The 27,184-nt window shown below is 39.3% G+C and overlaps 1 protein-coding gene, 1 non-coding gene and 1 pseudogene across 3 annotated transcripts in view; 2 read left to right on the top strand and 1 right to left on the bottom strand.

Annotated features, from left to right (window-relative positions):
- The window catches only part of LOC126483915 (sodium- and chloride-dependent glycine transporter 1-like), a 142,640-nt gene that overhangs the window by 104,332 nt on the left and 11,124 nt on the right, over positions 1–27,184 (top strand). For both annotated transcript variants that reach the window (XM_050107188.1, XM_050107189.1), the window contains 3 exons: positions 25,354–25,466; positions 25,570–25,698; positions 25,794–25,893. In XM_050107188.1, coding sequence (XP_049963145.1) covers positions 25,354–25,466; positions 25,570–25,698; positions 25,794–25,893 — 342 coding nt within the window. The remainder of the gene's footprint in view (positions 1–25,353; positions 25,467–25,569; positions 25,699–25,793; positions 25,894–27,184) is intronic.
- On the bottom strand, positions 2,152–2,269 carry LOC126485655 (5S ribosomal RNA; annotated as a pseudogene).
- On the top strand, positions 20,140–20,212 carry Trnar-ccu (transfer RNA arginine (anticodon CCU)). The gene has a single exon. It is a non-coding gene; the product is annotated as a tRNA-Arg (tRNA).

Here is a 27,184-nt window from a genome sequence, read left to right as displayed (position 1 = left end):
TGTTTTGACTCCGCAGTGTAGTAACTATGCTGAATTTAGAGGTAAACAGCGTTTGCAACATTCATTCTAGGGTAGAACCGGGTCTACCAACGAGTTAATTTGAATCATTTCAACTTGGCCGCATTACAGGCCTCCAGGAATGACATATCGATTAATTACTGCACATGCTGCGAACAATGTATCGGTGTTGTGATGCTGCTTTCATCAGTGGTCAGTGGATCATTCCCACAACCACAAACTAGGTTCTGGACATTCGTGTAGTACAGACGCACATCAAGATCAACGCATTGTTCCAGTTCAAAAATGGTTCAAATGGCTCTGAGCACTATGGGACCCAACTGCTGTGGTCATAAGTCCCCTTGAACTTAGAACTACTTAAACCTAACTAACCTAAGGACATCACACACATCCATGCCCGAGGCAGGATTCGAACCTGCATCAGACTGTAGCGCCTTTAACCGCTCGGCCACTTTGGCCGGCCATTGTTCCAGTAATTATGGGAACTGAACTCAGCCAGGACAAAATCTGGGCATATATTGCACCCTTTGTGTAATCGGGGACCATTGGGAACCATCTGCTTTCAACACGATTTAGATCACATTTGCCTCTGGTCAGGCTACTACTGACACCATGACACTGTCAACTGTAGCTACTCTGGTGTCGTAAAATAATTAAGTGGAGAATGGAATAACATCAAAATGGGATAAATAAAAACAAAAACTAGACACTCCTTTAAAACAAAATAAAGTTTTTGCACATAAAAATAGAAAGCAAGCAAACCACACATTCTACAAACTTCTGGTCAAACTTACTGACATGCAACTAACTAACCAAGAAATAAATTTTCTAGAAAAAGGCCCAAAATACAATATAAACACAAACATCACACACAAGACAGTGGAGAATCTTATGACGCAAAGTGAGTTCATCATAAAACAACAAGAAAGAAACAATATCCCAAACTCCAATGCAGGTCTGACAAGAGAATTAGTCGCAGAAGAAATAAGATGCATAATAAAGGAAAACAAAAACAACATATTGACAGGAACAAAAACTGAAGAAGAAAAAACCTCCAGAAAAATAAAGTACAAACTTAAATACAATGGAGCACTCATTACGAGACCAGACAAGGGCAGCATCATGATAATAATAAAACAGGATGAATACAACTAAAAGAACCTTAAAATTTCTGGAAGACAACAACATAACAAAGCTAACCAGTGAACCAACACAAAGATATTAGAAAAACAGACTGACACTCCTAAAATATACCTCACACATATTGATAAATCAGAAAGCAAAATGTCTGAAAAAAAGAACCCCCAAGCACCGACACTGAACAGCCTGCTAAAGCTCCACAAGGACGGCATTCCGACATGCCCTGTTGTCAATATCAGATGTGCACCCAAATTCCACTTAGCCAGAGAAATGCACACATACTTACAGAAACATTACATACACACAAATAACAGAAGCATACACAACACTGAAGAGCTGATACAACAAATCAAAGTCATCAACATACCCACAACAGCCACACTCCCATCATTGGCATCACATCCATGTACACCAATATCCCCAAGGCAGAAACCATCATCATCATCAAACAACAATTAGAAGAACAAGCCAAACTTCCCAAACCTCACATAAGAGAAATAGCTAGCATTCTACAAGTAATCACAGAGCAAAACTATTTCTCATTTAATAATTAGTTCTACTCACAAGAAGAATGGCTTCCAATGGGGTCACCAGCCAGTGAACTCCTAGCCAACATTTTTCTCAATCACACTGAAAATAAAATCTTTGAAACAATAGTAAGACCCAAACAATACCGGATAATATATTGTTACCGTTATGTAGATGACATCATATGCCTTCTAGATGAAACACCAAGTCGCATCCAACAATTCCACAGTGATATAAACAAAGTAAACTAAACTAAACTCCTCCCAAACAAGCCATGAAGGCCCAACAGTACTAGCCAGGCACCGTGTCATCCTCAGCTCATAGGCATCATTGGATGCAATTATGGAGGGGTATGTGGTCAGCACACCAGTCTCCCAGCCATATGTCAGTTTCCGAGACCGAAGCCATTACTTCTGAATCAAGTAGCTCCTCAGTTTGCCTCACAAGGGCTGAGTGCACCCCGCTTGCCAATAGCGCTCGGCAGACCAGATGGTCACCCATCCAAGTGCCAGCCAAGCCCAACAGCGCTTAACTTCGGTGATCTGATGGGAACCAGTGTTACCACTGCGGCAAGGCCGTAGGTGATATAAACAAAGTACAACCAAAAATAAAATTAAACATAGAAACAGAACATGACAAAAGGTAAAACTCCTTTGACTTCACAATATACAGACACAACAACCAGCACCACTTCTCTATATTCAGGAAGTGACCACCACCAGCACAGCCATTCACAAAGATCCTAATCATCCAATTACACACAAAGTAGCTGGCTTCCAACATATGCTACACAGACTGAACAAAACCCCACTTACTGAAAACAACTACAAGAATGAATTACAGACACTCAGACAAATAGCAGTAGAGAATGGATATGACACAAACACTATAGTTAAACTGAGCCACAAAATTAAAAAGGACATCCAACACACTAAAACAAACGCCTCCTCATCAACTTGCAAACACACAGAACACACATATGAGCACACATGAACAAGAAACACCCACGGTGACAAACAAGTGATTCACTCTCACCTACGACAAGAAAGCAGTCAACAGAATAGGCAACATACTCAAAAAACAAGTGGTAAAAATAGCCCACAGGACAGACAACTCAACACAGAGAAAGCTAAGGACAACCAACACAAGCACAGACAAACACAACGCATCTGGTATTTACCAACCAACATGTCAGGACTACAAATCAGTTTACATGGGGCAGACAAGCAGAAAATTTTAATACCAGATACATAGAACACAGAAGAGCATTAAAAAGTAATAGTTGTCGTTCCACATTTGCTGCACACCTTATGGACAAGAAACATAGCCCAACAAACATCAATACTGATCTGAAAATTCTCAAATGCAGCAACAGCCTCCCCCCCCCCCTCAATAACCAATAATTGAAGAAAATTATCAGATACAAAAAGCCATAGTCGAAGGAAAACAAGTGATAAATGAATACACAGCTCTCTGCAATGGAACTCTGTTCTCTGCCCTCAAAGAATTATTAGACAAGACCAACTTATAGAGCAACAGAAAAACCATACCTTGTGGTAAGAAGGTATGAATTCATAATTTTATGTGCTTTTTTTCAAATATCTCTAATTACGATTTTAAAACTATTAGTTACATGTATACAAACAGTAAAGAACATTCTTTATCATTAACAGCCATAAAATAAAAGCCCGCAGAAGATGCTGCAACTGCAGTAAACATGTTTGGGTTAAAAAACAGAATTGTGTTTTGCTAAAGGCGGACCCTATCCAAAAACATATGTATTGTTAAAGTAAATATGGAAAAAAAAGCTTCAGCCTCGAGATGATTATTTAAGCAGATTGTAAATCGTGGTCTGGTGAGTTAGGGCCCAGTAAGTGGATAAAGAATGAAAAAGACCCACCATGATTTAACAACAAAATTCGGAGGATGCTGAGGAAGCAGAGGCTGTTGCGCTCTCGGATCAAAAGGGAACACCCAAATAACAACAAGCGGAGGTTAGTAGAGATTTGTGTGTCTGTGAAAAGATGTATTGGGGAAGCATACAACAGCTACCACCGTCACACTTTATCGAAAGATCTGGCAGTGATCCCGAGAAAATTCTGATCTTACGTGAAATCTCTAAGCGGGTCTCAACTACCACTGTCACGCCTTTGATCTGGCAAATATCCCGAGAAAATTCTGATCTTACGGAAAATCGCTCTGCGGGTCTAGGGGTTCCATTCAATCCCTTGTTGACCAGTTTGGTATGGCAATTTAACACAGCAAAACGAAAGCCAAAGTTTTAAATTTCACGTTCAATAAATCGTTCACACAGAAGAATCGTACGAACACACTGTCATTTGACAATCGGACAGACTCCCTATGGACGACATAGTAATAAGCATTCCAGCGGTAGAAAAACAACTGAAAGATATGAAAGCAAATAAATAACAAGGTCAGGATGGAATCCCATTTCGAATTTACGAAGATTATTCAACGGCATTGGGCCCTTACCTAGCTTGCATTTATCGTGAATCTCTTGCCCAGCACAAAGCCCAAGCGACTGGAAAACAGCGCACGTGACTCCAGTATATAAGAAGGGTAAAAGAACGGAACCGCAAAATCGCAGAGCTATATCCGTAACTTCTGTTTGTTGCACAACTCTTGAACATATTCTCGGTTCGAATATAATAAACTTTCTTGAGACTGGGAAGCTTATGTCCACGAAGCATCGCTCGTGAGAAACTCAGCTTGCCCTTTTCTCACGCGATATACTGAGAACTATGGATGAAGGCCAACAAGCAGATTCCATATTTTTAGATTTCCGGAAAGCATTTGACACAGTGCCCCATTGCAGGCTGCTAACAAAAGGTACGAACATGTGGAGTAAGTTCACAGATATGTGAGTGGCTCGAAGACTTCTTAAATAATAGAACCTAGTATGTTGTCCTCGGTGGCGAGGGTTCATCAGAGACAAAGGTATCATCAAGAATGTCCCACGGAAGTGTGATAGAACAGCTGTTGTTCTCTATATACATAAATGATTTGGCGGCCAGGGTGGACAGCAATCTGCAGTTGTTTGCTGATGATGCCGTGGTGTAGGGTAAGGTGTCGAAGTTGTGTGATTCTAAGGACATACCAGACGACTTGGACAAAATTTTCAGTTGATGTGATGAAACGTAGCTAGACCCAGCTGTGGAAAAATGTAAGTTAATGCGGCTGAGTAGGAAGATCAAACCTGTAATGTTCGGATACTAGTGTCCTGCCCGACACAGTCAAGTCGTTTAAATATCTGGGTGTAACGCTGCAAGGCGGTATGAGATTGAACTAGCATGTGAGAACTGTGGTAGCGAAGGCGAATGGTTGACTTTGGTTTACTGGGAGAATTTTAAGAAAGAGTGGTTCAGCTGTAAAGGAGACGCTGGAGCAACGTGTTCTTGAGTACAGCTCGAGCGTTTGAGATCCATACCAGCTCGGATTAAATGAAGACGTCGAAACAATTCAGAGGCAGGCTATTCGACATGTTACTCATAGGTTTAATAACATGTAAATGTTATGGAGATGCTTTGGAAACTAAAATGGGAATCCCTGGAGGAAAGGCGACGTTCTTTTCGAGAAACACTATTGAGAAAATTTAGAAAACTGGCATTTGAAGCTAACTGTCAAACGATTCTACTGCCACCAACATACATTGTACATAGGGACCAGGAAGATAAGATACGAGAAATTAGGGCTGATGCAGGGGCATACAGACAGTCGTTTTTCCCTTGCTCTAATTGCGAATGGAACAGAAAATTAAAAGACTATTAGTACCTTCCGCCACGCACCATATGGTGGCTTGCTGAGTTTCTATGTAGATGTACATGTACGTGCAGAAGATACAGTCATCAGGTGCTAAGCCTGTATGGAAAAATCAGTCTAGTAGCCAAAACATGGACGCAATTTGCGACGTGCACAGTACTCAGTAGTGTTAGACAGATCTGAATAGACCACAAATGCCACATTCCATCATTTTTGTAGTCATACACCGAGTAGTGGTCATATACAAGGACAACATTGAACATGCTCTGGCTGTGGCAAGGACCACGTCCTTAATGTTTGCGGGTAATGTCACATTACACAACTATGACATGATGTCACAAACAGTGACTGAACCAAAACTGCCTTCCCACTTACCTACTTGACGGCACTGCACACCAAGCCCTCACAAAACACAGTTCATAATACCCTCCCAGGATTGACACAACCAGACGTGTCACGGTACCTTGCCACTGGTAGTGCCACCTGCAAACCTGATTTCCAACCAGACACACCCTTCTTAGAGTTCACAAGAATACCTATGAGAGTCTCTCCATACAGAGTGATGAACGAAATTATACCAGCTACGGCTTTTGTATCAGAATGACACAAATCTCTTCCTTCCACAGGCACTGAAACACATTGCCGAAAGCAAAAGTCACCCTAACGCTATAAGAAATGCCGCAAGACACCAGAATCGGCCAGTGAGCCACCTTCACAGGTCAATGTGACACACAAATATGAGTGCATACACAAATGAATCATTTTCCGCAGCCAAAGTGAGACATTCTGCACCAGACTGTGAGTTATACACCAGAAACTGAGAGCAAGAATTACGCCCAGAATCCATGGATATTAGCACGCCCGACATCGCCGAAGCAGTTGAGCGAACTCCGCTAGCACTACTACCTCTCACAAATGTTGAAACTGGTGGAAAGTTTTCATGGGCAGATGATAGGGATTTGACACCTCCACCCAACGCAGAAATGAGGTCTGTTCCCCCACCAGACCAACACGAAATTGGAGGGTCTTCCCACAACGACCCCTGCGAGTGCTACAGCCATCCACAATCCTCCATGGCAACCTTCGGCAGCTATAAGCGTACTGGCACCATGGATCCCCCACCAGGCATACCGAACAATTACTATAAACACCAATAATATCGGCCCCCACATTAAACTTCAATTATACCACGCCACACTACAAGAAGCAGACATTGACATCATCCTGCTACAAGAGCTGAGAACAGTGACTTGGTCTGGTTCCTATAGATATGGTACGTATGTCACGCCAACGTATATATAACAGAACAGTGTGGCAATCCTCCTCCAAGAAGAGATTGCAATTCCCAATGTTGCCAGGATAAACAGAGTGATTGGTCACAGTCTACGCTGAATATATTTTGCATACATGAAACTTCACTTCCTGGTCTACTGCCTTCATCTCATCAACACTTGGAGTGTGGTACAGGGTGATATCCCAGGGCATATATGCATCATGAGACACTCCACCAGCCAACTCGATAGAATGTAGTTACTGATGCTTTGACACCCAATCTTCTAGACATGGAACATTGGCCAGCTGGCTTTTTGGATCATGAAATCTACACCTGTACCATCAACCTTCGTAGACACTCAATATGGCGCAGCACAGGATTCTGGAAACTCAATACCACACTATTATGAGACCCCAAATGTCGACAACATGTCACAGAAACATGGCGCACTTGTGTTAAATGTATCATGGGGTATGGGACCAGACTGCTGAGGTGGATACTGTGCACCCAACTGATCATCCAACACACCTTGACACAATATGGTAAAGCCAAAGACAGGTGGGACAACCACTGTAACAGATTTTTACTACAGCACTCTACACAGTCTCCTGGATCTTTCCCCACCCCCAGATCATCAAAATGAAGCCCAACACGTCAAAGCTAGCATTTTAACCTTGCCCAAGTTCCATCTGGAGGTAGATGTTATACGAGCACACAACCAACACAGGATTAGCAGCAAAGAACTTTCTATGCATCATACCATTCAAAATTTTTGACAATGTCAACAGATCTTAATGTCAGCCTTAGATCTACCTGATTGACAACGGTTGATATCGCGAGCTCCCAACGCTGATGCCTTCACAGTACTTGACACTTAGTGCAGAAGTTATTGCCTAGGTGTTCCAGGAGATCCATGATACACTAGATACCATAGTAGCAACTGTCCTCACTGCAGAAGTGACCACCGATGATGTCCTTACAACTGTGGCCAAGGGATCACTGAATTAGCCGCACATCCCCAATGGTTTTGCTGCTAGAGTTTTACAGAACCTTCCAAGACCTGATGTTATTGAGATGGAGAGACATGTACTGGGATCTTTTGTCTGGTGTGGTGCTCCCGCCACCAAAGTTCATGGAAGGCCTTCTTATGCCAGTCCTGAAAGCCATACGAGGAACACGGATTGACAGTAATTAGCCGATCAAGTTATAAAATTCCAATTTCGAGATTTTCACGTGCCTTCTAGCTGAGTGACTTAAACATATGTTACAGCTAGTTCTCCCCCATGTACAAATGCCTCCTTAGGCGCCGATAATATCATCCAGCCTACCCTCTGTGAATACGAGATGTGATCACCACGGCAATACACTCCTGACTGCCAGGCTTTTTAATCTCCATCAACTGTTTGACTGCATCAGTCATGAATTACTTAATGCAGTCATAGACTGATGGCGATTTCTCTGATGTTCACACAAGCGATCATGTGCATCCTTCGAAGGGCAACGTCCAGTCTTCTATTATCACAAGACTCAATATGTATCACACGCTCAGCACAACAGAGTTGTCCACTGTTGACTATGCTTTACGCATTCACAGTGCAACCACTCATCTGAGGAATATCATGATGCTTGACAGGTATTCCACTCTGGGACCACGTTTTCTGCTGCTACGTGAAGGACCCGCCCCTTGTCGTATGTTCTGTGGCCGAGATATAAGCCACAATGCAGTGGATTACCCGTTATAACGTGGGGCAGGAAGTACTGTAAACGTCACAAAATCATGCGTTATGGAGATCAGCTGGGGCCTTCCCACCCACTTTCCAATGATAGAACGGTCATTGTTCTAATGATGAGACGTCAGGGACCATGGCACTACAATTCTTCCTAGTTTCCTTAACTTTCTCCTTCCTTTTTTCTCTTGATCTTCTAAACATTTTCTCTTACATATGATTTATTCATGGACGGTTTTGCATCTGCAACATTGTTTGTTTCTCTTTTCCATGTACACTGTTACTGCAGTCATTTGCTAACGATGCAAAAAAACTTTATTATCCCCTATATAAGCCAAAGTCATTTGGAAAATAGTTGGTAGAGCACTTGCTTGTAAAATTCATAGGTCCCAAGTTCGAGTCTTGGTATGCCACACAGTTTTAATCTGCCAAGAAGTTTCTTGTTCACAACTGTTTCATGTTTTCTTTTATGACTTTAATTGAATTGTAATGAGTACTCCAGCGAGTATCAGGCATTGTTTCAAACTATATCCTTTTTTACTAGAAGTAATTGTTGTCTATGTGTAGAAGACTACAAAGAATAACTGTAACTTCTATACAGTTCCAAAACAGAAGACGCTTAAGGGAACACATGAAAATGTGTGAACTCCACAAAGATTTAAGGAATAATTAGCACAGGGATTGAATCGAGCTTTTAGACTGATTTCTTGAATTTTTCGTTGTACTCCTCCATGTACACTTGACACTGACACAACACTATCGTAACCTTGAGCCCAATACAACAAAATATACAGCCCATCTTTTTCCCACTACTGTTGAATATTTTTTGATGTATCCTCTGCAGTCTTTCCCGTCATTTATTTTGCACATATTTTGCATGCATATGAGAGTCTCAAAATTCCAAACTGTCTTTTATTTACTGAACATATTTTGGCCTTGTTAGGGATCTGATTAATAACTGTCGCATCCTGAGGAGCCTGAGGTGGGCTGCCCACTTAGCCCATAACTGCAGAACATATGAGGGCAACACACAAAGTAAAGAACGTTTCTTTCTTCAGAAATTATTGTTTGATAAAATTAAACTAAACTGTATTTTATATACTATTTGATACCCAAGTAGTCAACGTTCAAATTTAGTCACTTGTACGATTTTGCCAGCTTTTCTATGCCTTCTGCATACTCATTTGCCAAAAAGTTGTTGAACCACTGATTAACAAATTCTTTACGTTCGTTATCACTTCCGAAGACTGCAAGAGCTGATAAATGCGAGAATTATCGCATAATCAGCTTAACAGCTCATGCATCCAAGTTGCTGACAAGACTAGTATACAGAAGAATGGAAAAGAAAATTGAGGATGTGCTGGATGACGATCAGTTTGGCTTTAGAAAAGGAGGCACTCGAGCTGCAATTCTGACGTTGCGGTTGATAATGGAAACAAGACTAAAAAAAATCGAGACACTTTCATAGGATTTGGCGACCTGGTAAAAGCGTTCGACAATGTAAAATGGTGCAAGATATTCCAAATTCTGAGGGAAATGGGGGAAAGCTATAGGGAGAGAGCCATGAGGGCATAATAAGGGTGAAAGACCAAGAACGAAGTTCTCGGATTAAAAAGGATGTAAGACAGGGATGTAGTCTTTCCCCCCTTTTGTTCAATCTGTACATCGAAGAAGTAATGATATAAATAAACGAAAGGTTCAGGAGTCGAATTAAAATTCGTGGTGAAAAGATGCGATTCGTTGAAAACTGACTGAAAGTGAAGAAGAATTACATATGCTGAATGTATTTAACAATGTCATGAATACAGAATATGGACTGAGAGTAAATCAAAGACAGATGTAAGTTATGAGAAGTAGCAGAAATGAGAACAGTGAGAAACTTTAACATTTGCATTGATGGTAACAAAGTAGATGAAGTTAAGGAATTCTGCTACCTAGGCAGCAAAATAATCAATGATGGATGGAGCAAGGAGGACCTCAAAAGCAGACTATCACTGGCAAAAAGGGCGCTCCTGTCCAAGAGAAGTCTACTAGTATCAAACACAGCCTTTAATTTGAGGAAGAAATTTCTAAGAATGTACGTAATATACATCTGGGGCACAGCATTGTGTGGTAGTGAAACATGGACTGTGGGAAAACCAGAAAAGAAGAGAATCAAAGCATTTGAGGTGTGGTGCTACAGGGGAATGTTGAAAATTAGGTGGAATGATAAGGTAATGAATGAGGAGGTTCTGCACAGAATGGGAAAGGAATATTTGAAAAACACTGACAAGGGAGAGGGACAGGATAACAGAGCATCTGTTAAGACCTCAGGGAATGATTTCCATGGCACTACAGGGAGCTGTGGGCGGCAAAAACTGTAGAGGAAAACAGAGATTGGAATACATCCCGCAAATAATTGAGGACATAGGTTTTAAGTGTGAGATGATGAGGTTGCACAAGAGAGGAATTCATGGTTGGTCACATCAACCCAGTCAGAAGACTGATGACAAAAAAAAGTATCACTTCTGTAGTGTTGTCAATTTCCCACTGAAACCGCTGAAGCAAGTCCTGTGTCACTCCTGCTGCATGATGATTGATATGTTTGGTCATCCATATAACAATACCAATTGTATGGATGTTGTCAATTGTCTTATGAACTAAAACATACATGGATTCTTACAATGTTTACAATTCAATTCTTATAATTTTTACACATCAATTCTTACAAATTTTATAATTATGCCAAATGCTGTCACTTTACATAGGTCTATGTGGTATTTTTGTCTACTAAATAGCTATCTACAATTATTCTAAATACTATTTACCTTGTAACAACTTTTGCTTAGTTGTTTTTAGCTTTTGGCTAGAGATATGAAGTTCATTTACAACTTTTATTTCCTCTAGCAATCTGTTGTACAGTTTAAAGGCCATTATATAGCACACTGTTCTGTGTTTTGGACTTGTTTTTCCTGTTTAGATATAAGTAGTGGCTGGATGTAGTTTCGTGGTCATATGTTGAGCTATTTGCAGCATACAGATGAATATTTTTCCTTACATGCATTACAGTCTGGAAAATGTATCCACATGGGACAGTCAGAATTTCTAGTTTTTTTAATAAATCAGTGCAATGTGCCCAATTGTTGCTATTTGTTATTATTCATACAGCTCTTTTATGTCCTTGAAGACGGACTGAATATTCCCATCACTTATTCGCCAAAACATGATTCCATAAATGAGGATTGAGTTTATGTATCCAAAATTTTGGGGCATGAAATATCACACGTAGGTGCAAGTATTCATAGGGAACAACATGCTGTGGATAATCTCTTTGTTAAAGCTTTTACATGTTCTGTCCATTTTAACTGACAATCTACCTTCAACTTCAAAAATCTGATATCCATTACATATTCTATTACATTCTTTATGCTCATCATCCTGAATTGCATACAATTAGTTTTCTTTACATTTAAAGTTACTTTATTTTTCAGTGACCACTTGTGAATATCTCTGAGGACTGCAATAGCCTTTTCTGTCAAGATTGTTGGAGTTTTGGCTGTGATCAGTATGTTGCTGTAAACAGCAAATAGTATTTGCCCCCCCCCCCTCAATCTGATACTCTGCATAAAAGCGTTAATATAAATAAGGAAAAAGATTGGACCTAATATACTACTCTGTGGGAAGCATATATTAATACTGTTTGGATGTGATAAGTGTTTTACTAGACATCTTTCTGAAGTATATGAAATCTCAACACCCTGCAGCTGCTTTCCTAGGTAGGACTTAAACCACACCTCTTATTCCTAGTAACTCCAATTTATGTAATAAAATTATGTGGTCCACTGTATCAAAAGCCTTTGATAAGTCCAATAAAATTCCATTCACATGGGTCACCTTCGATCAGTGCCTCAAGAATGACGTTTGTATGCTGTGCAATAGCCGATTCTGTACCTCTAAATTGAATTGAATTGAATGAAATTTTATTGTCATTTAGCTATTACAGCAATTGACAAAGTCAAGTTACATAAATACAAGTTATACAGCATATATACATGGGTTGAAGATCAATATGTCACTATTGGTTTTCCATATAATACAATATTTAAAATCAAATAATATGAAAAGCACTGCATCATAAATTACTCAGTTAAAGAAATTATGCTGAACTCTCCAAACCGGTACCTCTATGATATTTTACAGTCATAAAATTCCTGGAGTGAGTAGCAAGGATTTGCAGCTAACCAACTGAATAATTTGTCTTTAAATAAATCAAATGGAGCTTCTATCCATTCTAGTGGCAGTTTGTTAAACATCTTCATACCCACCACTTCGTAACTGTTCAGTGACTTGGATAATCTGTAGTAAGGTATGTCAAGATGGCTACTATTTCTGGTTCCATGAGAGTGTACATCTCTTCTACGCTGGTATTCTGATAAATTGCTCATTATATGCAGTAGGGCAGTGTAAATATACATGTTTATAACAGTTAATATTTTTAAATTGATAAACAGTGGTTTGCAGTGGGCCAGTTTATCACTATTTGTTATAATTCGAATTACTTTCTTATGAAGTACCAGAATGTCCTGAAGGTGTGAGCAATTGTCCCATATTAAAAGCCCATAAGATATAATGCTTTGAAAAAACGCAAAGTAGGCCTTATCTTACATAGGCCGCAGGTACATGGTTTTTTAAATTCCTAAACAAGTACACCACTCTAGACAGTCTTGTACTAATGTATTTAATATGTGGCTCCCAACTCAATTTACTATCTATAGCAATACCTAAGAACTTAACACTATTCATGAAGTCAGCTACTGGCAGATCTCTTAAACTAAATACAATCTTTTGAGTTTTACTCTCATTGAGCAGGAACCCATTAGCTCAAAACCAGACTGATGCTTGTGATATTACGTCATTTGCCACAGTTTGGAGCATATCCATGTCTGAGCTGACATTGAAAAAAGTGGTATCATCTGTATAGAGAATGGAGTGAGTATTTATGTAACACGGTAGATCGTTTGTCATTAGGGTAAATAGCAGAGGTCCTAATACTGAGCCTTGTGGCACATCGCACTTCAGCTAGCTATGATCTCTGTTTACCAATACAAACAATTTGTTTACAGTTGTTGAGAAAAGATTCGAAAATGTCGTCAACTTCATTGTTTGTGATTCCGTAATAAATTAGTTTGTTGAGGAGTGAAGTATGCTCCACACAGTCGAAAGCTTTGCTAAGATCACAAAAGGTAGCCTGAGCAAAATTTTTTCCTTCATAAGCATTAAGCACTTTTTAATCAGGGTATCAATGGCATGGACTGTGGATTTGCCCTTCCTACAGCCAAATTGTACCGCAGTAATAATGTTATTACATATCAGATAATCACACAACTGGGAGTTGATGATGGATTCCAAAACTTTAGATAAAATAGGTTGGCTGGCTCTGAGCACTATGGGAGATAAAATAGGTGTCAGAGATATTGGGCAATAGCTAGATGGGCAGTTTTTGTCTCCTTTCTTGTAAATGGGCACTACCCTGGATAATTTTAATACATCTGGGAATACTCCTTCTATTAGACATTTGTTTATACAATTACTAAGAGTATATACCATGTGCCCAATTATATTTTTTGACATATTGCAAGAAATACCATATATATCTTTACTATCAGAGGACCTAAAATTATTTACAATAGTTAAAACAACATCTGGTGTGACCTCTGTTAAAAGGAATTTATCTTTCAGGGTGTAGTCTACATTATGATATTTAATGAGATCAGCTACAGTTTCTTGCGGACTCCCAATGCTTTCTCTAATTTGGTTAACAGATTTTGCACAGTAGTTATTAATTTCATTTGCTGAAATTTCTACCTCAGCTTTCTGCTTGCTTTTGGCCACTGAATTTATTATAGTCCATGCTTTTTTGCATTTATTTTTTGATGACTCAATGCTGACTAGGTTATGGTGTTTTTTGGCTTCATTTGAAGCATACTTATACTCCTTTTGTGCTCTTGAGTACCTTTGTTTAGCTATATCAGTTTTCTATACAACAACAACCTCCTTTTCATATTGGCTAGTTGAGCGGTATACCATGGATTCTTATCCTTACATCTATTACTGTTACTTTTAAGGTTAAGATTACATTTGTATTGAGGGCAGCTGGTATCGAATATATTTCAGAAAGAATGAAAAAATCTATCGAACAATGTGTTGGCAGAGCCCTGGGCATTATTGTTAAACATATGTGACCAGTCATAATTACTGACTGAGACCATGAAATTAGACAATTTTTCTTGCATTATTGGTCTTGTGATGACTATTTTAGGCTCTTTAAACTCTTTATAGTTCATATTAGTCCTATCTGTACCTATTTTTGCCCAAACTGTGTTGGTCTGAGAAATCAAAGGCAGCCACATCTGAAGACAGTAACTATCTATTGACATTTGTAAGTATGTTGTTGAGACAAACGAACTGTCTAGTGGGTCTGCAGTTCGTAAAAATGAAGTTGAATTGTCGTAACAGGTTTTTAAATTCATTTATGGTGTGCATATCTTCGTTTACATCAAATGATTGATATCACCATCAATCACTATACTACATTTCTTCCACTGAGGACTAAGAAAGAAATTTAGTAAAGTCTCAAGTTTTTCTAAAAATATTAGTGGACTTCCATCTGGTGATCTATAATGAGATACAATAGCAATTTTTAAATGATCCAGATATACACCTGTGGCTTCAAAATTTATCTCACTTCACTGAAAGCCTAGATCTAGTTCATTACTACAATTTATTAATTCTTTCTTAATGTAAACTGATACACCCCCATGAATATGCTGCTCTCTGCTAAAGCTGTTTGCTAAGTGGAAACCATCTAGTACATGAAAAGATATTTCACTTCCTTTACACCAGTGCTCACTTAAGCATAATGCATCAAATAAGTTCTCATTTGCAAATTCGTTTAAAATTACATGTTTTCCACTTATAGTTTCAATACTGAGATAACCTATCTTGAGAGACAAAGTTGGTGAGTAATTTTTTTTATGAGGACAATCGTCATTACTGATATATTTCTCTCTTGTGTTACCAACATTCATTATATTATTCTTATCTTTAATCTGGTCGTCCAGTGTGAATCTGGGCAAACCTGTTAGTTTCGGCCCTCTTTTGTGTCTGAAACCATGTTGTTCCTTGCAAAGAAAGTTAAACTTATTTAGATACAATATTAACCTACTCTTCATTACTTTTTCAATAATTTTTGGAAATGGTGGACAGTAGAGAGATGGGTCTGTAGTTTTCTACATTTTCAGCATCACCCTTCTTAAGTATGGGTATTAACTTCGCTTGTTTCAGGTGTTCGAGAAAACAGCCAGATTTGAATGATTCATTGATTATTTTTGTTAATGGAGCTTTAATGGAATTTGCACATTCTTTAAGAGGATAAGCTGCGATTTCGTCTAGACAGTTGATTTTTTAGTTTTTATTGATGTATAACTTCTGCGACCTCTTTCTCAGTTGCCGGATAGAGTGCCATTGAGTTTGGTGGATGGTTCTGGAGGGTAAAACATATGTGTCCAGAAAGTTCTGTTGTAATTTCTTAGCAATGCTGTTGAAGTACACATTTACAAAGTTTGCTATTCTTTTGGGTGGATCATTTGTCTATTTTTGTCCTTAATTTGTGAATTCAAAAGTTTTTGCCCTGTGTCTGCTGTTTCCTGTTTGATAATATTCCAGGCTGCTTTGCCTTTGTTTTCTGCCTGCAATAGTATTTAATGGTTTGTGAGTTTTTAGCAGCTAGTAGTACTTTCTGTAGATTCTCTTCCAGTTTTTATACAATTGCAAAAAGATTGGGTCAGTTTATTTATTTCTGATTGAAGCGAGATGCCTCAGAGTTTCAGGGGATTTTTTGATCCTTCTGGTTATCCGTGTATTTTTTTCTGAAGTTGCAATGGTATGCAAAGTTTTGGGAAGTGCTTCCTCAAATTTTAGTTTAAAAATTTACATGAAACTGTTAAACATGTTGTTCACATTCATTTCTGCATAGACTTCCTCCTGCCCTTGATTTTTTATCTGGGACGAAAATTCATGCAAGTTTGACTTTGAGAAGAGCCATTTGTATACTTTTAATTTAGGGGTTTTTCTACACAAAAATTTACTGCTAATATCTGACAAGCCTATATCTTGAACATGCATATAGCATTTTTTTCCAGTCTATATCTGATGCTACATGGTCTGTCAATGTAGAAGATTCTTTGGTTACTCTAGTGGGACAGTTTACAAGTGAAGTCATGCCGTAACAGTACAAAACATTTAAATAGGCATGGCTGACTTCATTGTATTGATATTGGAGTCCCTACAGACGATTATGCTTGTTTTTGAGCAAGATACCTTAGCCAGTGTCTGATTTAGTTTTAAGAAAAAAATATCCTCCTCACCACTCAGTGATCGGTACACACAAATTACCATTAATTTTTTAATATGTTGTGTTCTGTTACTTTAATAGCTGAGAGTTCAAAATGTTTATCAACACTTCCCAATAAACTCATTTCTGTCTTTAAATGAAATATCTCTCTTCACATAAATACATGAACCGCCGCCTTTCATAGAGAGTCTACTGTAGAAACAAGCAAGTTTATATGAGGTTAAGGCTAAATATGAGATTTCATTCCCGTTGCACCAGTGTTCCGTAGGGCACACAACTGACCTCTCTAGTGTTTGTAAATTTACTTCTAGTTGCCGAACTTTGTTTTTATGTGTTGTATATACTGGTGAAGTACTGTTAAACATTTAGTTTTTTGATGGCCTCCTCCTCTTCGTGTTTGATGTTAAAAAATATTTCAGATGGTATGGCGGCACTGTTTTCTGCCTGATTGAGACACTGTGCATTTCACTTGCTGTTGTTTCCTTTTCTTCCATTGGAGTTGCTCCTGACTCATCTATTGCTGTTGTTGTTGGTTGTGTAGATGTACATGTTGTGAGCGTTTCCTTTGCCTCTATAGACATTGGTTCTAAGTCTCTTATTGCTGCTGTTGCTGGTATTGTTACAAATGCTTTCCTGTTGAAGCCTACTTCTATATCTGATCCTTCTCTATGTTCTAGCACTGCTACAGATGGATTCATTAGGCAGGCAGGGCTTTACATGTCACTGACAGCCTTGCGTGTTCACAATACTTTGCAGATCTCTTTTGCTGTTGGTATTGCAATTGTCATATTTATCACTTGTAAAAAAAAAACCCTTTTCAGGGACATTTTGACCCTCTGGCACATTAATGATTTGCTCCACTTATTTGGGTGCATTCCATGTCTCGTAAAATGCTTTCTTTCCAGGTCATTTAGGGTGAGAAAAACAGCATTTCAAGTGGATTGACAAATCTTTTTGTAAGCCCTGTTCGCTTTGTGGATTTCTTTGTTTACACATGGCGATTCAATAAGGTCATGCCTGTATGGTACTGGTATGCATAGCACAATTATTTTCTGATCGTCAAAGGCACAAACTCTCTCTCTCTCTCTCTCTCTTAAAACTCTTGCTGCTACTTTCAGTTCATTTGTATATACATCATTTGCGCCGCCTACTATCACGAGACACTGGTTTTGCGACACACAATTACTGTTTTTATGGTCCTTCAGTATTTCCTGCAATCCTGCTCCAGGTTTCACCACACTTGTCACATTGAGATCTTGCTGGTAACGAAGAATCTCTGCTATTCCTCTGCCGTGGCTGTCAGAAAGCAACGCTATACTAACACTTTTTGGTAACGCTTTGTTTACGTTGTTGCACTGCTTGTTTACCTTCATTTCGTGACAGCTGGTTTCTGAAAGTGTATTTTGACGTAATGAATGCATTGTGTGTTTCTTTACTGCCACTAGAAATCAAAGTGATTTATCTGAATTGCCAATTTCTTTCGTTTCAGGTTCACTGTTTTGGGTAGATAATGAAAACAGTTTCTTAAGGGTAACAGGAATCTGTCTGAATTAAGTTTGGGTTTTGCACATTCCTTTGGTTCGTTATAGGTTTGGGAATTTACAAGTTCTGTTTCTGATGGTGCAGATAGGTATTTCACTGTATTTTCCACCAGCTTAGCGTGTTCTTTTGCGTCTTTCAGGTCTTTCTGCAATGCTTCTACCACTTTAAGTCCTCGGTTAGAACGGCACATTTCAGTTGCATTCATACGGCCGTTAAACGTTGTTCCACGCGCATACGATATGTTTTCTTGATTCACTTTCGAAAAACAGTGTGTATGGTACCACTTATGCTTCAGTAAGCATATTCTAACACCACTTTGTACGATTTTACTGCATGATATGCAATTTACGGAAGCTAAATACTCGCGATTTACGGAACAATTTTTTATTACGTCTACACACGTCGCTATCTTGCTGAAGATGTGAAAGTGCATTATCGTGAAGGACGACGACTCGACGGTTGGCAATCTGCGCTCGTTTTTGGTGCAGCGGAGTCACTGAAGCGTCTGACAGTGGGAGCGGCATTTATGGTCTCACCTCTAGGCATGTAGTCGATGCACAGGACAGCACGATCCAAAAACACCGTAGCCATAATCTTTCTGGTGCCAAAAATTTCTTTTAGTTTTTTTTTTCAGTTTCATTGGAGATTGAGAATGCAGGCAATCTATTCATTTGCTTTTTGTTTCTGGTTGGGAATGAGATATCCAACCTGCCATTCGTTTGGTTTTATACACACACACACACGCACACATTGTGGGCAAGAATTTGGGGGCTACATCCCATGGAGAGTGATGGATGTTATTCTTTTTCTTTTGTATCTTCACACAGATAACGATTAAGAAAATGTTATGTTTGTGAACGGTGGCAATGAAATGCAAGGCAAATTTTACTGTAAAATGTAAATTAATAGGGACAACTGTTATGGCAATGAAGTTTGTAAAAACACGAGACAAATCATGACGTGCATGATGTTATATAAAAAGTGGCTGGCTGCTGAATTTCTGCAAAAGTAAATCTGAGCAAAAGGAATATGTAGGAATGTTTTTTTAACGACTGGATAAAATACGACTTGATCTTGAATACCTCCGCCTTACTAGCAGCATTCTGCCTCATGCCGAAAGCTACAGACTATAGCAATATGACGGATTTGTCAAAACGTTATTTATATTAATTTGTTGCACAAATTAATTTTCTGTGATACAAGCCCGGAACGAATAATTTTCCGGACCAGTACACAATTATCAAGCTAACAGATTACCGGTTCTGCAAAGTAATAAAAAGATTTTTTTTTTTGCAACTTTTAATGAAAGCAATCAAAAGATGCAAATAGTTAATTTGTTCTGATGCAAAAATAAGATATCACGATTTTCACACTTTCTGAGCGCTTCAGTCGAAAATATATTACTAGAGTTTTTATTAATGCTTCTGCATTAACAAGTCTACAAATTAAACAAGAAATAAAAAGTACCGTAGTAACCATGTGTAAAAATATTATTTTTATATGTCGTGTACAGATTAGCAATAGTACTAAAAATATGTATGCATACGTTCCTTAGTACTACAAAGAGCAAACGGAATCAAACTGTGTAGACGTTGATCACAGGCGAAGGTCGTTGGTAAAACCTAAAATTTCTCGAAAACACGAACTATCGTCTATTTTCACTAGTCTTAAATGCTAAAAGTACGTAACAAGTATCAGACAACTAGTTTACTACTAATATGAGCACCATGTAACGTGTAGCCCCTGTGGCCTAATGGATAAGGCATCGGTCTCCTAAACCGGGGATTGTGGGTTCGAGTCCCACCAGGGGTACACAAAAATTTTTTTTTTCTTGTAATATGTTTAAAATTAACCCTTATTTTCTCAAGAATATAAAATTTTTCAACTGTGATTGATTAACGTCGAATACCACAAAGTAACAGAGGTCAGTTGTTCCTCTTAATTGGCGCGTTTCAACATCAAAATTTGTCCTGCATTTCATTGCCACCACCTAGAACTATAGCATTTACTTAATCGTTATCTGGGTGAAGAAAAACCATCAAAAGTCGCTTGATCTCTCTTTTCCACTCTCCACTGGATGTATGTCACACATTTTGAGATTAATTTCAAGTTTTCAGCAGTATTCAGATTTCAGTTTCCTTGTGCTGTACATTAGCTGAATTGACAGTAATTTTATGTGGCTTGTTTTCAAGAAGACAGAACAAAAACTACCACAAACTAATTGCAAATGATGGTACTTAAGGGAAAACATTAGATATTTCACTGAATTCATTACCATTTATTGAAACAGTGGACAGATACTAAAAAGGAAATAAGGAAAAAGAAAAGGGAAAAACTGATTTACATTCTTTCTTGGGTCAGAAATTTTCTGTGAAAGCCATAATATTAGTGTGATACTATAACTAAAAGGTCAAACTGATTCATTTGCCTGTAAACAATTGTTATGTTCTATTAACACCTCTTTAGTGCATAATTGTACAAATGATTCGCATATATACTAATATATAGGCATTACTTATCTCATACTCATATCATAGTTAATTTTATTGTGCAAGTTAAAGAGACTGCAAATTAAGTTGTATGCTGTAAATTACAAACTGATTTGTTCACAGTCACATTTATAATAAAAGCCCATCCTTTATTTTCATTATCTACATAGTCAATTGTGTTACTGAACTTTTTTTTCAACCATGACTCCATCTCTATTTTAAATTTATTTTTGTGCGATATTCTTGTGTTGTTGAAAAACATCTGGCCAAGATGTAAAAAATTATTTTTGCTTTATTAATCGGGTTCAAGGAATGTCCAGTAAGTATCTGTTTTCACATCAGTATACTTCATACATGTAGACATTCTGTCAGAAGACCACAAGTACTCTGAGTATGTATAGACTAGGGATTGTAAGAACTTTGTTCCAAGAATGAGTAACATGTTGCAGAATGGAAACTACAGGTCGGAATATCAACAACGTAAGAAAAGATAGATTGCTATTTACTGTAAAGATGACATGTTAAGTTGCAGACAAGCACATTTCAAAGATAATTATACATAAGCTTTCGGCCACAGCTTTTGTCAGAAAAAGAAACACACACAATTTACTCACACAAGAAAGCACACCTCAGGCACACAGCTGCTATAGTTCACGGTCATGTGGTCAGGTGTACATAAGGTGTGAATGAACACTTCTTTTTGTGATGAAGGCTGTGGCTGAAAGCTTATGTGTAAGTGTCTTTTAATTGTGCATATCTGTAACTTAACATGTTATCTTTACAGTAATTAACAATCTATCTTTTCCTATGTTGTTAACATGGCACAGATATAGAATAAAAGAGAAAATGTATTTCAGTACAGCAGCTACAGGTGGCCTACTGTACTCACCAGTAATCCTTCTGAAGGAGTTCCATCCTTGAGCTGAGCTAGTGAAGCTTTTAAATGAGTTCAAGTATTCTTGACATGATCTCTTGTTATTCTCCTTAATAATACAGAAACATTTGGTCCTCAAATGGAAAGGATGCAAGGTTCTCTGCAGTCGATCAGCATCTGAGCAGGCACAGTTTGATTCTCATTGTAATCAACATTCTTCACTTTACACAGGCACATCCCGTCTTTGCAGATGGTCTGGAGACAATGGGATGAATTTATCAGTGACTCACTAGACCACTGTCATAACATGATCCACACACATCTAGACAATGCCTCGATGTACAAACAAAGTCAGTGACTATCATTCATCCACTAACTCTTTTTGAATACACCCATTTGCTGGCATCTGGACACTGCTTGTTCTGTCATACGTATGTGGAAAGGGACATGGTCACTGCAGTGCAAATCACAAACCACTTCCCTCCAAGCAATATTGGTGTGGGCAGGACACCAAATCAAGACACTGTTGGCAGAGAATGTCTCCTGTAGCAGTATTGAAATATGTGCTCTTTCTCAAGTTCAGAACACTTAGGAATACATGAGGTTCACAGTAGCTCAACCCTGGGGGCAGGCTACATGCATTAACAAAGGGGGAACAGTCATGGGAGCTGTTCGGTAAGGTTCCTGAGAGAGTCTTCGCTGTGGAGATGACTTAAGGTTGCAGGCATATGGCAGTTGAAGGATAAGATGGAATCATTGGCTCCCTTCAACGGACTTCATAATGAATTACCTCCATGGATCAAGGACCTCTTCTGGCTCATCTATCAAAATGATTCTGGGATGGCCCAATGGCTTTTGACTTGCCATTTCAAGTTTTTTATTTTATTAGCTTGAATTTTGTCCTTCATGGCGTTGTTGGTGATGATAGGCATCTTGACAGGCTGCTTCTCATATTTGGTGATGTTCCTCTCTTTGGTGAAGTTTGCTATTTACTAGATTTGTACACAATTGATCTACTCATTATCAAAGTGCAAACAGTGGCTACTTTGCAAATATATTTGCAGAAGCATGTTTTTATGCTTGCATAGCTGATCTGTGTCTGAGTGGACATCTTTGCTTTGGCAATAAGTGTGCCAACCACTGAAACAAAGGATGCTATGAATGGGGACAGTTATATCAACATGTATAATTTTTCCTCTCAGGCACTCTTGCACCTTCTTTTCTTCCTGGGATAATTTGCAGCTTCAGTTCCCTCCTGTGTTAGTCTTTTCAAGCTTGCCATTGACCTGCTCCAAAATATTTCAAATGTCTATTACTCCTTTGTAAGACCACTGTTTCAGAAATTTTCTGGTGTTAATATTAGTAATATGTTGGCATTAATCATTTTTGCTTGAGTTAAGCAAATTTTCCAACCACAACAGTGAACTATCCTAACTCTTTGCAGCTTGTTTATCTGTGTTTTCTTCTATTAATAGTGCCCCATTTCTTAGCTGTTTGACTGACTTCAGCGACATAGTTCCACACTCCAGTGCTTTCTGAATATAAAAAGAAGAGACACCATAGAATGTACATTTGTACCCTGTGACTGTAGACTATTCTAAGGTTTGTTGTTGATTGCAATGGGGGAGTAGCCTGTAAAGCTCTTTTTGGTTGCTGGGTGGTATATACAACCAGTGGTCAACCCAACCTACTGCAAGGCTTTTCGTTCTAAGAATTATGAGCACATACTGAAAGGATGTCTTTTTACTTAATGGAGGTTTCTACCGTTCTGTGATCCGGGTGGCTAAACAAAGATCGCCGCTCTGTGTGACACACAACATTCCACCACTACACCACATAGTGACACTGAAGCATCCACACTACTTACAAGTACGAGGAACTGGTGGCCCTCAACAACCCCTTGCTCAAGAAATCTGGGTTCACAAAAATAAACTCAGCCAAAGCTGACTAAGTTCCCTGAGGAGGCATGATCCAGGTGGAACAGGTGGCTTACCAAATTCCATGGATGTAGAGAACATTATACTTTCTCTCCAAGTTTTTTGGAGGTGGGAACTGTATTTGTCAAAGGATGAGAGAAAGAGATTTCTCACAGATTTGTCTGTGGACAATTTCTGTGGGGTAGTTGCAGGAGAGGAGAACCTGGCTGAAGGAAGATAGGCAGGAAGATTAGGGTTTAACTGTCAACATTGAGGCCATTACAGATGGAGCAACCTCATAACGTTCCAGGATGAGGAAGGAAATCAACCATGCCCTTCCATACAAACCATCAAAGCATTTGCCTGGAGCAATTTACAGAAATCGCAGAAAACCTAAATTTGGATCCCTGAATGCAGACTTTAACCATCATCCTCCAGTCCAGTCTGCTAATCACTGTGCCATCTTACTTGGTAAACCTGGCAGGGGGTTTGGGGTACGTGATAAGATGTTTGCCATTGGAAGATATATGCTTGTCACAAAATCCTGCTCTGTAGCACAGGGAGTATCTGATGCAGAGTGGATGTAGCTGTTCAATCAACAAACAACAACACTTTCACACTGACAGCTATTCACTGCACAGCTTTTTGCATAAAAATGACCACCCTGAATTTTGGAGATAGGAACTTGCTATGCGACATTCTCACATCCCATTTCCTTATTTACAAAACTTTTTACTCTATTCCCTCTTCTTCATTCTTTACTTTTTCATTCACGATTTTCAATTAGCTTTCTTCATCTTGTTTTACTTTTTTTAAGCCTCATTTTTCCTCCTCTCTCTCCCTCTCTTCTCTCTCTCTCTCTCTCTCTCTCTCTCTCTCTCTCTCTCTCTCTCTCTCTCTCTCACACACACACACACACACACACACACTCCTTGGTACTTTTTTATCCCCTCTTCTGCTTTTCTCTTAGTTCTTAATTGAACTACTCATTTCTATAATTCATGTTTACTTCTCACTCTGTCCTGTTTATGGACCGAAGGTGGTACAGTGCTTGTCACCATCTTTGTTTCCTTTTGCCCTCACGACAGGTCAGTCCCTTTTAACCTGGGATCCTAGTGACCTTTCTCCTTCCTTCCCAATCTTCCAAGATTATTAACTATTCTGAGAGCTAGGAATAGAATTTTTCTTTTTAAATGTATCTACTTATAGTACTGAAATTTTCTCTACCAGAGGTTTTCTCACACTGTTTTATTATTTGTATCCTGAATTTGTCTGCCATCAAAAGCAGAGCTTTTTCTCACTTTGGCCTCTCTCATATAATTTCCAAGCGCTGCAGTCTGGCCTAAAAATAATTTGCCATTTGTTACCCTAAGCTTTCTTCATAATCTCAACCAATTATTATAGCACTATTGCATATCTTAAAAAATTAAGGAAGATTTTTTCAAATTGCTCAGTATGTTTCTTCAGTAAGGCCACAGTAATGATATACTAGTACTATATGTAATATTTACATATTATTATGGCAAATATTCAAATCATTTGGTTTTGCTTCTTATGTTCCATAATTTGTGGCATTATAACTTTATTTATTGTTCCATTTCGATGTACTTATTGTTACTGAACCATTTTAATACTGTAGTTTACTTCCATGACATGTCAAAATTTTCAGTTTAGGTCCAGGCTTGGCATTTGTAACTTACCCAGAGGCAATTTCTATGCTTCCACTGCCTCATTTATGGGCAATTCTCTTCTTTGTGATGTTGTACCTTTTGGGAATGGACAGTTGTGTAAGTTTCACTTGCCAATTTAATTACTACTGTATTATTTTGTTTGTATTAACATTCTTGCATCAATTTACAGATCAATATTAATTGTAATTTCTTTAACTAGTTTGTGCAGATAGAAGCAATAATGTCCAGTGTGACAGATGAATACCCTGTATTGAGAAAACATAAAAGAGTTGTAACACTGGCTTCCTGTTTCATTATGTTTCTTGGATCTCTGTCCTGTATTACTAATGTGAGTACTGAAGCACTCAACAAATGAACAAATACCTAACAATATCTCATTTGCACTTTCTGTTATACTAAATGAACGAATTTTCCATTTATTAGGGTGGAATGTATGTCCTGCAGCTTTTGGACTGGTATTCAGCTTCAATATCAGTAATTCTCATCTGCAGTGTTGAAGTGATCTCTATAGCATGGATATATGGTAAATATGACTAGTACTACACTGCTTCTCAGATGTGCATAATAATACATCATGAAACAGAAAAGTAAACGCGGCATCTTCTAATACAAATAATGGTGGCTTGTCTCTCTGTTGTCTGTAGTCTTATTATTTCATTCTTAGTAAACAAAAGATATTAAACTGTGTATTCACATCATCTTTGTTTTTATACACACACTCCTGGAAATGGAAAAAAGAACACATTGACACCGGTGTGTCAGACCCACCATACTTGCTCCGGACACTGCGAGAGGGCTGTACAAGCAACGATCACACGCACGCCACAGCGGACACACCAGGAACCGCGGTGTTGGCCGTCGAATGGCGCTAGCTGCGCAGCATTTGTGCACCGCCGCCGTCAGTGTCAGCCAGTTTGCCGTGGCATACGGAGCTCCATCGCAGTCTTTAACACTGGTAGCACGCCGCGACAGCGTGGACGTGAACCGTATGTGCAGTTGACGGACTTTGAGCGAGGGCGTATAGTGGGCATGCGGGAGGCCGGGTGGACGTACCGCCGAATTGCTCAACACGTGGGGCGTGAGGGCTCCACAGTACATCGCTGTTGTCGCCAGTGGTCGGCGGAAGGTGCACGTGCCCGTCGACCTGGGACCGGACCGCAGCGACGCACGGATGCACGCCAAGACCGTAGGATCCTACGCAGTGCCGTAGGGGACCGCACCGCCACTTCCCAGCAAATTAGGGACACTGTTGCTCCTGGGGTATCGGCGAGGACCATTCGCAACCGTCTCCATGAAGCTGGGCTACGGTCCCGCACACCGTTAGGCCGTCTTCCGCTCACGCCCCAACATCGTGCAGCCCGCCTCCAGTGGTGTCGCGACAGGTGCGAATGGAGGGACGAATGGAGATGTGTCGTCTTCAGCGATGAGAGTCGCTTCTGCCTTGGTGCCAATGATGGTCGTATGCATGTTTGGCACCGTGCAGGTGAGCGCCACAATCAGGACTGCATACGACCGAGGCACACAGGGCCAACACCCGGCATCATGATGTGGGGAGCGATCTCCTACACTGGCCGTACACCACTGGTGATCGTCGAGGGGACACTGAATAGTGCACGGTACATCCAAACTGTCATCGAACCCATCGTTCTACCATTCCTAGACCGGCAAGGGAACTTGCTGTTCCAACAGGACAATGCACGTCCGCATGTATCCCGTGCCACCCAACGTGCTCTAGAAAGTGTAAGTCAACTACCCTGGCCAGCAAGATCTCCGGATCTGTCCCCCATTGAGCATGTTTGGGACTGGATGAAGCG

Source organism: Schistocerca serialis, chromosome 6 (assembly GCF_023864345.2).
Source record: "Schistocerca serialis cubense isolate TAMUIC-IGC-003099 chromosome 6, iqSchSeri2.2, whole genome shotgun sequence".
Classification (NCBI taxonomy): Eukaryota; Metazoa; Arthropoda; class Insecta; order Orthoptera; family Acrididae; genus Schistocerca; species Schistocerca serialis.
The sequence above is the reverse complement of the archived record's forward strand: the minus strand, read 5'-3'. Positions and strand labels throughout refer to the sequence as shown.